Source organism: Herpailurus yagouaroundi, unplaced genomic scaffold, assembly GCF_014898765.1.
Source record: "Herpailurus yagouaroundi ecotype Mexico unplaced genomic scaffold, PumYag 181, whole genome shotgun sequence".
Classification (NCBI taxonomy): Eukaryota; Metazoa; Chordata; class Mammalia; order Carnivora; family Felidae; genus Herpailurus; species Herpailurus yagouaroundi.
In genome coordinates this window covers 34,615,207-34,630,191 of record NW_024412412.1, presented here as the reverse complement: position 1 = coordinate 34,630,191, position 14,985 = coordinate 34,615,207, and the positions used below count along the sequence as shown (strand labels likewise).

General features: G+C 48.7%; 1 protein-coding gene across 1 annotated transcript in view; it reads right to left on the bottom strand.

The window, feature by feature from the left end:
• The window catches only part of LOXL2 (lysyl oxidase like 2), a 93,157-nt gene that overhangs the window by 54,334 nt on the left and 23,838 nt on the right, over positions 1–14,985 (bottom strand). Inside the window, exons 2-3 of the mRNA XM_040490264.1 lie at positions 9,307–9,730; positions 2,880–3,055 (exon numbers count right to left, since the gene is read on the bottom strand). Coding sequence (XP_040346198.1) covers positions 2,880–3,055; positions 9,307–9,661 — 531 coding nt within the window. The 5' untranslated portion in view covers positions 9,662–9,730. The remainder of the gene's footprint in view (positions 1–2,879; positions 3,056–9,306; positions 9,731–14,985) is intronic.

Sequence of the window (14,985 nt, the reverse complement as noted above, 5' to 3'; positions counted from 1 at the left end):
TGATGGACTGTTAGCGCTTCCAAAATAAAAAAGTACTCCTTAATATATTTTGGGGGTTCACTTCTCTGCCTATTCTACCCAGTCAAGTTTCTGCTTTCTCTGCGAGCCAGTTTCAACAGACACTTCTCTGTTGGAGTGCCACTCGTAGAGATCTTTTCCAGAATCGTTTTTTTCTAGTGGCAGATGAGTCTTTTCATTCCCCAACCCAAACCCACTGACATTTTGGCTCACCTTCTTTTTATTCAAGCTATCAATGACTTTCTTATGCCCAGAAGCCCGGATCTTCATTTGGCAATCCAAATGTATTATCCTGAGGTTCTTGGCTAAACAGAAGCCCATGAAAGATGTTATAGGGGCCCCTGGGTGGCTCGGTTGGTTAAGCATCCAACTTCAGCTCACGTCATGATCTCACGGCTTGTGAGTTCGAGCCCTGCGTCAGGCTCTGTGCTGACAGCTCAGAGCCCGGAGCCTGTTTCGGATTCTGTGTCTCCCTCTCTTTCTCTGCCCCTCCCCTGCTCACGCTCTGTCTCTGTCTCTCAAAAATGAATAAATGTTAAAAAAGATAAAACTAAAATAAAGATGTTATCAATAAAATAAAGATGTTATAAATAAGCTCATATATCTATTAAGCATCTATTAAGATGCTATGAAGGGATGATTTGCTTCTATGTGCTGCTTATCACTGTTTCCTTTGATGTTTTATCCTGGGAGATTCTTCACTTTGGGGGATCACCATCTTTGGTATGCATTCCTAGGAAGAAGAAAATTGGGGGGTTGGAGACACTGTCCCCATCAGGTTCCTGGCACTATTTCTACTGGATACAACGGTGAATTAGCTATATCCCTTCCCCCCAGGACACATTAGAAAGATGAGCTAGATATAAGTGGGTGCCAACGATTCCGTATGAGGTTACAAGGAGTGGAGAGGGAAGTGTGAAACTAGGCTGGATGAGCCCATCCTCCAAATCAGAGACTTCACAGCAAAGCGAAGTTGCCATTGGTAACTGGGACACTAAAGCACGTCTACTCCTCAACAATCGCTTCTACTTCTCCCAGATAAAACAGCGGCATGTGAAGAGGGTCACATCCTCCTCTGGTCTGATCCTGCCAGCTGAGAGAAAGCTGGAAATCCTTTTGCTATACCGCAGGCTTGGACGAGTTCCCAGTGGACTCAGTGTGTTCTAGGAACATATGAGAAAAGAGCAGGACGGGATGACTCATGAGAGGAAAATGTAAAGACCACAGTCTGGGTAGAACTTCCTCCGGAGCCCAAATAGGGCAATTTCAAGTTGCCTTTCTTCAGCGTGGGTCCTGGGGTCAGCTAGAGGCTAAAGCACAGGGAAGGATCCTTGGCCTGGATTCATGGCAGATCCCAGAGTGCCCTGCGGGTGACGTCCACCACATCCCTGAGGAGGCTGCCCACTCCTCCTGCCCTCAGCCCCACACACCTTGCACGTAAGGACAGTGCCATAAACATTTACTGATTTTGTTGTTTGGGTGGAGAACTTGTTGAAAAGCTAACTTTGAAATTTAGCCATAAGTGTAGGAGGGTCACAAGTCCTTTGCCATTTCCAAAGGCTGACTTGGGTCAGGCTGGCAACATCAGAATCATCTGAGACAGCTTTAAAAACTAGTCTCCTCCCCTAGTGGGAAATTCTGATTCAGGAGGTCTGGGGTGAGGCCCCAGTATCTGCATTTTATTTTTAAAAAAAAAATTTTTTTTTTCAACGTTTATTTATTTTTGGGACAGAGAGAGACAGAGCATGAACGGGGGAGGGGCAGAGAGAGAGGGAGACACAGAATCGGAAACAGGCTCCAGGCTCTGAGCCATCAGCCCAGAGCCTGACGCGGGGCTCGAACTCACGGACCACGAGATCGTGACCTGGCTGAAGTCGGACGCTTAACCGACTGTGCCCCCCAGGCGCCCCCCCCAGTATCTGCATTTTAAAAGTGATTCTCACCCCCAGCTCAATTTGGAAACAATGGTCCTTTGGTAGCCAGCCTCCGAGATGGCCCCCCCATAGTCTCCACCTTCTGTATTCACACTCTTGTGTAATCTTCTCCCACACTGTGTACATTGATCTGTGTGACCAACAGAATATAGCAGAAATGATGGTATATTGCTCCCAAGATTAGGTTATGAAAGGTTGTAGCTTCCATGTTTTCTCCCTTTCTCTCTTTTCGTTTTGAATCAATCACTCGCTTTGGAGAAGGGCAACCTCCATGTCTTAAGGATACTTAGGCAGCCTATAGAGAGGTTGTGTGCAGAGGATCAGAGGGTTCCAGCTGACAGCCAGAAAGAAACAAAAGCTGGCCAACAGCTGCCTGAGTCAGCTTGGGAGAGGTCACTCCAGCCCCTGGTGACCTCATGAGAGAATCTGATCAGAGTCAACCAGCTAAGCTGCTCATGGATTCCCGACCCTCAGAAACTAAGTGAGCTAACAGAGTCTGTTGTTTGAATCTGCAAAATTTGGAGGGGGGGGGTGTAATTTGTTACACGGCAACTGAAAACTAGTACATTTTCTCAGTGCAAAGGGCAAGCTCCTGGGAAGAGCACAGAAGGGCTTTCATGTGCACCCTTTGTAGCTTCATTTCCCACTACTGTTGGGCAGTACTGACCTATTTATCCCCAGTTGACGCCTCAGCCCCTCTGTGCCCTTACCCAAGCCATTCTGGAATGTGTCTGGAATGCCCTTTCCCCACTGATGGTATCCCCTTCCCCAGAAACCCTCTCCTCAACTTCCCTGCACCAAACCAGGCTGGCTTGGGTCCCCTCTTTCGTGCTCACACACTCCTCTTGGAATCAGTAGGCAAGAACGGAGTTTCATGGAAGAAGGAAAGTATTCACGTGAGGGGGTCATCAAGAGCGCGAGACTTGCCTCTATGTGGTTGACCAACGAATTGTCAAACTTGAAGCCAGGAATCCTTTTGTCACTGCACACCACACCCACGTCTTCTGTGTGCTTGCAGTCGGTGACACCCCAGCCATTGGAGGAGCAAGCTGCGAGGGTGGCCTCTTTGCCAGTGCAGTAGATATTGTCCAACCAGATGGGCCCTGAAGGAAGCAGAGAAGAGAGAGACCAAGCACTGCGTCAAAGGAGGTTTGAGTCTTTGGGGGCACCAACGCCATACACAGGAAGATAATTTTTCTCTCATTTTGGCAGTTATTGTGGTCATCCATCGATCTTTAGTATGTTTCATATATTGGGTATAGTTCTAGACCATCTGGATTCCCGTTCCAGAGTGGACAGCTGATGTGATCTGGGGATGTGGTACACTGAATGTGATATGAACAGAAACCAAATTTGAGCCCAGAAGTCATGTGGCATGGTAGAAAGAGCAGAGATGTTGGATACTAAGCTGGGTTTAATGCTGGCAGAGCCACTTAGCTATATGGCCTTGGTCAAAGCCCCTCTCATCAGACACCTCAACTGCAGGGCTGTGTATACAGATTAGAGATAATACATGGTGCATGCCTAGTTTATCATTGGCCCTAGTTACTCAAGCATGGTAACAATAATGACAATGTTGATTTTAGTGATGCTGACTATGGCACAAGCCAGACTCACCTTCCATCCACAGCGGAGGCTGAACTCTGACCCCTTGGGGAAAAGGTAAGCTATCCTGCAACTGAAGGTTTGGGGTTTTTCCAGCATTTTCATACGTATCGCCTCCCCTGACTCTTGGGTGCCTCAAGGCATTAGTATTCCCACTGAACCCAGTGAGGTTCACCCCCTGAACCCAGAACCTGGTCCAGCAAGTGCTCTTCTCACTTCCTGATGTTTCCTAGCCAATGAATCCAAGATGGCCCGGCTAGACCAACCCACAGAGCTGCCTCCTCACGTTCCAGAAGTCAGGCGAACAATCTGCCTGGGGGGCCCTGTAGAATTCTGCTCACCTCCGTGTCTCTACCTGATTTGCACTAAGTAGAGAATTCAGCATGCTAAGTACTAGAGGGTTGGTCACAATGAGACATCACCTCATACCCACTGGAATGGCTACTACCAAAAGGACAGAAAATAGCAAGTGTCAGCAAAGTGGTGGAAAAGCTGGAACCCTCATGCACTAGTGGTTGGCAAAAACGTAAAATGGTGTGGCCACTATGGAAAACAGTATGGCGGCTCCTCAAGAAATTAAAAATGGGAGGTACCGTCTTCCAGTTACAGAATGAGTAAGTCGTGGGGATGAAAGGCACAGCAGGGAATATAGTCAATGGTATTGTAATAGCACTATATGGTGACAGGTGGTAGCAGCTACATTCCTGGTGAGCATAGTGTAACGCAGAGACTTTTCCAGTCCCTATGTTGTACACCCCAAAACTAATGGAACATTGTGTGTCAGCTACACTTCAATAAATAAATAAATATTTTAAAAATAAAAATGGGATTGCCATGCGATCCAGCAATCCCCACTTCTGGGTATACACCCAAAAGAGCTGAAGGCAGGGTGTCAAAGAGATAGTTGCACACCCACGTGCAATACAGCATTATTCACAATCGTCAAAAGCTGGAAGCAACTCAAGGGTCCATTGACAAATTGTGGTCTATATCCACACTGGGCTATTACTCAGCCTTAAAAAGGAAGGACATTCTAAGACAGGCTGCAACGTGGATGGACCTTCAGGACATTACGCTACGTGAAATAAGCCAATCACAAAATGACAGAAGCTAGATGATTCCACTTAGATGAGGTCCTTAGAGGAGTCAAGTTCATAAAGACAGACAGTAGAATGGAGGTTGCCAGGGGCTGGGAGAGGGGAGAAGGAGGAGCGGTTGTTGAGTAAGGACTGAGTTTCAGTTCTGCAAGTTAAAAAAGTGTTCAGGAGATTGGTCGTACAACAATATGAAGGTACTAACACTACTGAATTGTACACTGAATTGTGATGAAGACGGCATATTTTTATGTGTATTTTATCACAATTAAAAATAATTTTTTAAAGTGCTAAAGGGTTTTCAAATAGTGATTTTCGTAAGTACCCCTACAAAATGAAAGGAAACAAAGTCAAATGTCTCCTTTTCCTCATGGCTTCAGGCAGGGCTCTATACTATAAAGGAGCCAGATAACCTGGGCTCAAACTCTCTCTGCCTCGGGCTTGGGCACCACATAACTTGGCCATCTACTTAACCAAACCTGTTTCCCATTTCTAAAGTGGAAACAAGAATCCCCAACAAACAGGTCACCATGGAGATTTGATGAGATAATGTATGTGCCCAGTACGTGCCCAGTCCCCCTTGCCTTCCTCCTTCCAGTAAATCAGAAAAACAGGGAATCCCGCTGTTTCCACGAGGAAAGGAAAACACAGATAAAAACACTCCCATTATAGAGGCAAGAAAATTGAGGAGAATCTGAGGTTCTTCAAGGTCAGGGAGGATGCGGGGCCAGTCCCCGACTCCGGGGACCTTCTGAAATGTGTTCGCTGTGACGGATGGCTGGTCAGGGCCTGAACCAGAGCACCTCAGACACATTGTGGGGAACAACAAGCTTATTGAAAACATCTGGGCTGAGGTTTTCCAACTGGTTTCTCAATTTGGCCTTGCTTCCCAGCCGTCGAACTCCACAGAAACATATGCTTCCTAATCAGTTGCTGCTTCAGCAACAAACCAATGTTTGTCTTGCTAAGTATTAGCAACGGAAAAGACCGTCCGCGTTTGAAGTGGGGCCTCTTCTTTGGAAATTCGGTGGCAAAAGCTGCTGAGGGGACAGAGATGGTGAAAGGGAGCAGGGCCCTTACTCCATCTGGGATAAGAGAAACCACCCCGGCTAAGGGGATGGGAAGCAGGACAGCGCAAAGCTAAAAGAACCATTGGGAACTGCAGAACAGGTGCTCTAGGACCTGCTTTACTTTTTGATAAGGAACATGTGAAATTAGCTCCCTGGGGTGCTAAGGGAACTAACTTCCCTCAAAGAGCTGACCCCAAGAGCTGCTTTCTTTTCTTTTCATTTTTGAGAGAGAGAGAGAGAGAGAGAGAGAGAGTGAGCAGGGGAGGGGCAGAGATCTGGGAGGGACAGAGGATCTGAAGCGGGCTCTGTGCTGACAGCAGCGAGCCCGATGTAGGGCTCGAACTCACAAACTGTGAGATCATGACCTGAGCTGAAAGTCGGACGCTCAACTAACTGGGCCACCCAGGCATCCCAAAGAGCTACCCTTCACTGTTAATAATCCTACGCTTCACATGTTCTCACCAGTTATTTTTTCGTAGATTGTAGAAGTGTAAATTTCTACGTAGCCTAAGATAGTGTCACCAGGCACGATATCCTAATTTGGCCCGGTTCGATAACAGTATGTTTTCTTAACAGTACTTAACAGTATGCTTAATTCCTATCAACTAGACCATCCTGATCCCCAAGCAGCTAGCCCTGGTTCTGCCTGCCGGGATGAAGGGTGGTTCTGGGCCCAGTTCGAAGCTGCTAGAAAGATGCCCTTGGATCACAGATGGGGCTCTAACTTTGGGCACAAAAGGCCAGCTGCTCCGGAAGCAAAACTTCATTTTACTCTGTCCATTCATTCACTCTAGGACATGCTCCTCCTGATGAAAGGAGAGGAGATGTAGAAACCAATTAACAGACCATTTGGAAGATAGAGATCACAAATGAAACTCTTTGAATGCCAGAGTATTCCCTGCTGCTTTCAGGGCAATTGCTCAAGTTAGAACCTCTGCTCCCCACCCCCCTCCCGGCTGTGGTCATCTGCTGGCTTTGTCACTCGGATTTGAACAACGGGGTGGGGCGGGGGCAGTGGAGTGATCAGATCTGATCTCAGGTTTGGAGACTGAAGCAAAGGTCACTGTGACACCCAACCGGAGGGTGGGAAATAGAGCAGCTGTCCCCTCTAGAACCCTCTGAAAGGGTCCATGAGTTCCCTGAGCTCAAAGACACTTTAGGGGAAAAGACCTGTTGACAGTCCAGGCTGGAAAACCTGGGAGGGCCTGGATGCTCTCCTGGGGCTTTGTTACTACTGCCTGCACATCAGGAGCAGGTGACAGGGACGGCCTCGTAAGTGCTCAGCCATGGGTTCCCAATTCACCGACAGAGCTGACTTGCAGGCTAAACTCCTTCCATAGGAGCACACCCCTGGGCGCTGGTCACATCCTCTGATCTCTATGCCAATGACTCTTGTCAGCTCTTTTTAGTATTCTCCTAAATCAAAATGAATCAATCAGCTAATATTTACCGAGTGCCTACCATGTACCCAGTGCTGAGAATCCAAAACTGATGCTGAAGATATTCAAAGATCTTTATATTCAGGGGCGCCTGGGTGGCTCAGTCGGTTAAGCGTCCGACTTCGGCTCAGGTCATGATCTCACGGTTTGTGAGTTTGAGCCCCATGTCGGGCTCTGTGCTGACAGCTCGGAGCCTGGAGCCTGATTTGGATTCTGTGTCTCCCTCTCTTTCTGCCTCTCCCCAGCTTGTACTCTCTCTCTCTCTCTCTCTCTCTCTCTCATGATGTAAAAATCAAGTGCCACTTTACGCAGACAATATAATCCCCAAGGCTGGGAGACATGACAGATCACAATTTTTTTTTTTTTAACATTTGTTTCTCCCTTTCTTTTTGATATATCTCCTTTCCTGAGCCCTGCTGGTTTCAATATCCACACAGATGACTCTTCCAGGACTCTTTGGCATCTTGTGACTAAAGCTTCTCTCCCCACTGCCTTTCCTCCGCCCTACATCAGCCACTCTCCCACGGTCGCAGCCTAGACCTTGTCATCACCAACAATGGCACCCCTCACCAATGTCCATTTCAACCCTTCTGTTGTGCTTCTGCATCCCTACCCATCCCCAAAGATGTTTCTAGCACCCTCCTTCTTGTATTGCAGTCTCTACCCTGACCCATTACAGCCTTCCACACAAGTCCCCCAAGTAGTACCGTTCTATTCACCCAGCCCGGATTCCAGGCACCATGGTTTTAACTGCTCCTTCACACATTCCCTCTGCTCTCTTCAACTCTTTTCCCTTCGTCCCCCTTGGATGGCGAAGTCTGAGCCAGGGTAACCCACCTCCTGGCAACCCCATGCCTACTTCTGGTCAGGTGAACTTGGGATGGAGAAAAAAAACCACATCCATCTAATCTGATGACAGGTAAACCTTAAGTCTGGGTAAAAATAAAATAAAGTTGTCACTGAAAAAACCCCACAGCCCTGGAAAGTATTTGTTATAAAAGACCTAGGCTTAAGAGCCTGGGATTGAAAACACAAACCTGACGTTACCTCTGGATTACTCGGCCAGCAGAATACATGGCAATGTACAAGTATGGAGACATGTCCAAAGGTTTGAAAAGAAGACAGCATTTGCCAGCTCGTCTTTGCTACTTTAATCTCGGCACCGCTAGGGAACCCGGAGGTAGCTTCAAGAATGGTTTACTCTAAGTGTGGTCTCTTGGTCTGGTTCTTTCCACAGAACATACTCAATTGCATGGAGGTAAGATAAATATGAGATGGGTTTCCTTTTTCCGGTCATTACTAGAGTAACAGAAAGCAAGGGTTGAAAGGGATCATCATAACGATCTATTTCCATGACTACCAAACATGGATATATATACAACCACTTGGGAGGCTTCCAAAAGTTAGAGTCCTAGACTCTAGCCTGGACCTTAACTGAGAACATTATGGGTTAGCTCCCCAGCTCCGTGGACCCAGCTCAGGGTTCTGGACTCCAACACCTGCTCTCCCTCAAAGCTTTTACCAAAACATCTTTTTTCCCCCCAAAATATTTTGATTTGATCTTGACAAGGGAAGAAAGGGTAGGCCAACCAAAGCGAAAAACCCAAAGCAACTCTGTTCCTATCACGGACAAGCCCAGAACAGCGTATTAGTGTTAACAACGGGAATGCTATGTGAGCTGCATGGTGGGGAGAGGCAGGGAACACGAGCCTATAGGTGGCCTTTGTGAGAAAAAGCAAAAGGCACCCCTGCAAGGGGGCGACTGGGAGAAAGGCGCCACCTCCCCTGGCTGATGCGGCCCCCGGGCAGGGCACACAGAGCCCTGGGTACAGCCTGATATCAGCCCTCACGTAGGGTCACCAACTGGTCTGCTTTGGCCAAGGGGAGGCATTTCCTGGATGGCAGGCTTCATGTGCTAAAACCAGGAAAGTCCAAAGCAGGCTGGTTGGTCACTGTGCCCTTTTCCAGCACCTGTCTGCTCCCACCTTCCTGTGCAGACGTAGGAGGCTATCCAGCCGAAGTATCACCAGGAATTCACACTTGACAGCAATTGCAGCCTCCTTTACCAGGTTAACTGTGCAAAAGGGGACCATTCCTGGGCTTTCCAGGGACACCAGCACTCAGTTCCAAAGCATAGAGCCTTTACCTTCCCCTTTGCCGTAGGAGGAGCTGGCGGTCCAGGACTTGGCCTCCACATATCCCAACTCCCGGCAGACGACATGGGCCGCGTGGATGGAGAAGTCGTCGTCACACACGGTGCCCCACTGGCCATTGTAGTACACCTCCACCCGCCCCTCGCTGTGCTTCCTCTTCTGGCCTGCCAGGCGTAGCTGGATCTTGGCGACGTCCGAGGGCACCTGAGGCCGGTGGTACTCGGGGGCCGGCTGCTGGAAGTACTCAGGGTAGTGCGGCCAGTTCTCGTATTGCGCCAGGCTCAGGGACAGGAGCAGCCAGAGCACGGCCAGACAGCTGGCAAGGCGCCAGACTCCGCGCCTCTCCATCCCTGTCCTCTGGCTGGAGGACCTGACCGAGGGGGTGCTGGGTGGTGAGGGGCGGCAGGCAGGAGTGTCCTGGAAGACAGGGAGGAATGCAGGTTATAGGGATCTACAGAACGTCCAGCGAGTTCCTTACTCCTTTGCTTAGTATTTGAAGCTCTTGACATTCTGGACCCCGACCCCTGTCTTCTCCCACCTTACACTTCAGCCGACAGGTCTGTGAATTCTCACCTGTTCTGCTCATCTACCATTCCAATATCTTTGAAGCGTGTGTGTGTGTGTGTGTGTGTGTGTGTGTGTGTGTGTTTTCAGTAGGGTTCCTGGCAGGAACCAGAGCACATTCAAACTTAATTTGAGCAGAGTTTTAAAAAAAGACCATCTCAGACACGAGCTCTGAGCAGAACTCAGAGGAACAAACAAAAGATAACATAGTGCTCTGGGCTGGTAATAGAGGCAAGACCCTTCCGGCTCCAGCTTGAGGGGTTGGGAAGGGAGTGACAGGACCAGAGAGCATGGCCACGCTGAGCAGGTCGCCTGTTTGGAGCTGTGGCTTCAGTGAAGGGTCTTAGAGCCAAACCACAGCAACAGGAGCAGGAAGAATAAAAATGCCTGACCTCACTCTCTTCTGTCTTCTGCTCTCTTTCCAGTGTCTCCTATTGGGCAAGCTCACCCTGCAGGATGAGGCCAAGCCCCGGGGGGGGGGGGGGTGCAGTCTGTATGGGTTGGTCTCCTGGGGCAGAGGGCATCCAGCACACTCTTCCTCTTTCTCCCCACCTCTGTACAGCTTGTTCCCCAGGGCCTAGACCAGCTCCCGCCTCCTTTATGCAACATCCCTACTGAAGTGGTCTCTGTGGCTCTCTCCTTCCAAGGTGGGCTCATTATCTAGACATTCTTCTCAACCTTTCCAGACACTTCCATGTCCCCAGGTAGGTTACAAACTTCTCGAGGGCAGGAATTGTAGCTCGTTCTTCTTTGGTTCCTCCAGAGTAAACATTACAGGTTCATGGACACGTTTATTGCATGAGAGGGTGATCTGGTTCCAGGGACTGAGCCACTGGTGAGGCATGGCGCTTAAGCGCACTGCATGGGGGGGGGGGGCCCTGGGTGTGTTTTCCGGGTGTTCCTGTGTGCGATGTCCTCCCTCCTTCGGGACGTTAGCTTAGCTGGACGGAAATGGCCTCTTCCAGGTACAGAGAACACCAGGAGAAACACCAGCATAACATAGGCTGTTCTCTCTGCACACCCATCTGAGCCTTCCTATGGCTCTGCTCTCAGGCTCTGGGCCTTCAGACACCGGCACGCTGCCCACCCACACCTCAGATCTCATTACAGCTCATACTCTGGACCCCAGTCCGGCAAGGCTGCTGAGCGAGGGGGTCAGGAGCAAAGTCTCCTTAAACAGCCCTCACGCAGGGCCTGTCCTTAGCTGAGCTATGGTTTCTGCAAGCAGAAGCCTCAGGCAGCAGTCCTGATGCCAGTGACGTCCTGGTGACAGGTCCGTCCTTTTGCATGGTTTCTCTCCCTGAAGGATGCTGGGGGGCCGAGTCTAGTCTGCTCTTAGCACAGAGGGGAGGCAGACAGGAGAGGGCTGAGCGGCCCCGTGATCAGGTGAGGGAAGACTGGACAGCAGAGCAGCGGGGAGCACAGACTCTAGAGCCAGACGATTTGCATTTGAATCCTCACTCTGACACCTACCAGCTGTGCAGCCTCGGGCAAATACTTAACTTCTCTGTGCCTCTCTGTGCTTCCTACCTATAAAATGGGGATAATACTATGTAGCTCACAGAAATGTTACGGAGATTGAATGAGTGGCACATACTGTAAGTGCGGCAGGAGCATTTGCTAAATAAAAAATGTAAATTCTCACAATTGTGGTCACCGTAGCCCAGTGGCGCCTACCTCTAAGAATCCTACAGGGAGGGCTATAGCAAGAGATAACCATGTAGATCATGTGTCTCAGTGCTTCCATAATTCAGAGAAAGGAATCACTAGCTTAAAAGGACTGCAGGTATGTTTCACAGGAGAGGAAGTAGTCTTGGAATATGGGGCCCCAGAAGGAAAACTAGCACGTGGAAGCCAGAAGTATAATACTTTCTATTTTAATCAGGTACAGAGGGTTAGGCTAATTGTGTTCAGTTCATGGCACGTCACCATCAAGGAAGGACCAGATAACTGCCCAGAGCTGCTCAGGGGGGATGATCTAACTTGGAGAGGCAGCTCCACGTCTGCCGGGAAGGCCAGGCAGTGCCCAGTGCCCCGTAGCGGGTGCGGGGCCACAGTTAGGGAGACAAGCTAGTTCGGGTTACACTGGAGATCCATTCGCCATCATCCTGTGAGTCACAAACAAGGTCGGAAAGTCGCAGGGGTTCCTGCAGTGGCCCCCCTTCAGACCACTGCCAGCAACGTGGCTCTGAAGGGAAGCACCCTCGCCTCCTGTGCCCCGGCCACGCTTCGTTCCCATTGTTGCACAATTGCATCCACAAGCTCGACTGAGCCTCGCTACAACCGTGGGGCGTGGTGAGGGAGGCAAGGATTATGATTCTATTACGAGGGAGAAAATCAAGAACGAGGGAGGACTGAGGACTTTATCAGAGTTGCCCCTTCGGGCAGGCAAAGCCAGAACTAGCCACTCACTCCCAAGCTACCAAGACATCAACGATCCACCAGCACATGTAAGAAATGCCCAAATTCTGCCTGCCCCATAGAAGCCGCACATAGCAGCTACAATCGGCACATAGCTACACTCTTGGCTTCAGTTCCAACTACCCCTCTCTCCCTGCCCTCGCTCCAGACTTTCACATGTCACCTGTCCGATCACAGCAGCCTATACTTGGTTTAAGTTTTACACATCACTGTGTCCCCATCCTCTCTCGCTCCCCTTCCCTCCAAAGAGTATGTGTCACAGCCCCTTCCATTCTTCAAGGGAACCTTCCCAGATGCCCCTGTGGGGGCCAAGGGCAGGCCACTCCAAGATGGGCCACCTTAGCATGAAGATTATTTTTGAGTTCAAAGCAATCAAAACCTAGCAGATTCAGGAAAAGCTCTTTCCCTCCCCTTTAACTGCCTAAAAAATATTTAGATGGAGAACCTGCTCCAGGAAGAGAGCTGTCACCATAGAGAACTACATTATGATGTGAACCAGGTGTGGTAGACAGGGAGGAACCTAGCAAGGCCTGTTTGATCAAAGTCCTGTGTGTCCCATTGTTTCCGAGTTGGCCTGAGTGCTCCCCCCACCCCTGCCCCCTCCGCCCCGCCCCTGCAAACATTGTTTATCAAACATTTACTCTTTATCATCTTCCCGTGAACTGCATTCTTCCCTTTGAAGTCCCAGACCCCTACCCTCTTCCTTTACTTCATGAAGACAAATGTACCTCCTTTTGCCTGTCCTTGGAATTTCCATGTCTGTGTAGATTCCCCATATGTATGAAATTAAATTTGATTTTCTCCTGTTAATCTGTCAGGTGCCAATGTGTCAGGTGCCCAGCTAGAAGGGCCCTAAAGGGCGCAGGAAATTCTTCCTCTAATCGGAATGAATGTGTCTTCTGATTTCCTTTAAAATAGTATTTTGCTTGTGCTTTACACAATTAACCTTCCCAGGGCTAGTTAATTCCTTACAGGTGCACTTTTCCCAGGCAAACCAACCAATCCAGAGCCACGCCCCCCCCCCCCCCACTACCTCCTTACCCAAATCTCATACGATCTTAGGATCCCCTCTGGGGCATTATCCCCCTGCCCTAATCACCCCAGTGCCAGGTACCAGACAACTAGAGACAGCTCCTAATGCCCCAGAGTGAGCCGATATTATTCAATCGGCTGGTCCTCAAGTTGCTTAGCCTGCTTCTTTAGCCTCATCCATTCCTTCCTGGGGCAGTCACAGCCCTCAGTTTCCCTTCACTCCCTCTGCCTTTGACCGACCCTGGTGCTTCTGCATGTGGTCCCCCGTGGTGTGCCTTGTTTCCTGTTTCTAGGAATCAATGAGTATAAACTTCTTCCTTCAAACCACCTGTGTGTCCTAACATACCTGATTCAAATGGGGTAAACCCCATGATTATCCTCAGGAGGAAAATGATGCACAGAGAAGTTTGGCAAGTCACCCAAGGTTGCACTGATGGTACGATGTGCAAGCCAGGCTCTGAATATGGGCAACAGACTGACCCAGGCTATGCCCTCCCCCCCACCAGGCTTTACTACCTCTAGCAGCCCACCCCAGTCCAGGATTTGCCTGTCTCCCCTACCCCCCCCACCACCAGGCTCCCCCTCACAGGAGAGCTTCAGGTGCCCCTAGATCACCTATTCATGTCTCAGAAAGAAATGAAAAGAATATGTGGCCCTGAAATTTTTAAAAAGAAATCTTACTCTCTGGATGTGTATATCTATAAACTGTTCCACCCAGCTTCTTGGATTCTCCAATCTGTGGGAATGGCCAGCATTCAACTCCTAAATCTTTCCTAGAAAAGTGCTCCTGAATTTTTTTGCTTCTTCTGTGGGGCCTTCTGCTTCTTACTCTGGGGGATTGTAAAGAATTAGACCCAGATGCTTCTCTCTTCTTTTAGAAATAACTTTTATGCTTTTTTTCTTCCTTATTATAAATGTTATACAAGCTAATGATAAAAATCTGGGTAACGCAAACAAGTAAAAGGAAGAAAATAATTCACAATATCACTGTCAGAGGTAAACATTATCAACATGGGGGTATATATCCCTCCAGCCTTTTTTTCTGTACATACATATATCCTTTCCAAACAAGGGGATAATTTTCTACATGCTTATCTGCAAACTGCTTTTCACATTTAACAGTATGTTGCGAATATTATGCCACCTTGACTATTCTTTTACAAGATTGTTTTTATTAATACATGATAAAATTGGATAATCTTATCACAGAATTTTTTACTGCTATAAATATTATTGACATGAATATCCTTGGAGCTAAAACTTTGCACAATCTTGGGATCAATTCCAAAAAGTAAAACCGCTGGGTCAAAGAGCTGGTAAAAAGTCAATACTTTTGCAAAACTAGAAGACCGTCCGGCAAGACTGTTAATTTACACATCGGCCAGTAGTATGTAGATTTCCCCACAAATTCAAAATTCTAGCTAAGGCCATGTTTTCAAACTTTTCTGTATCTGAGAAGCTGGAAAGGGTATTTTGTTTTAACTAGCATTTTTGTTACTAGTGAGGTTGAGCCCCCCACTCCTTGCTATTGGCCACCTGCATTCCTTCCTTTCTTCCTTCCTTCGTTTCTTCGTTCCTTCCTTCCTCCCTCCCTCCCTCCCTTCTTCCTTCCTTCCTTCCTTCCTTCCTCCCTCCCTCCCTCCCTTCTTCCTTCC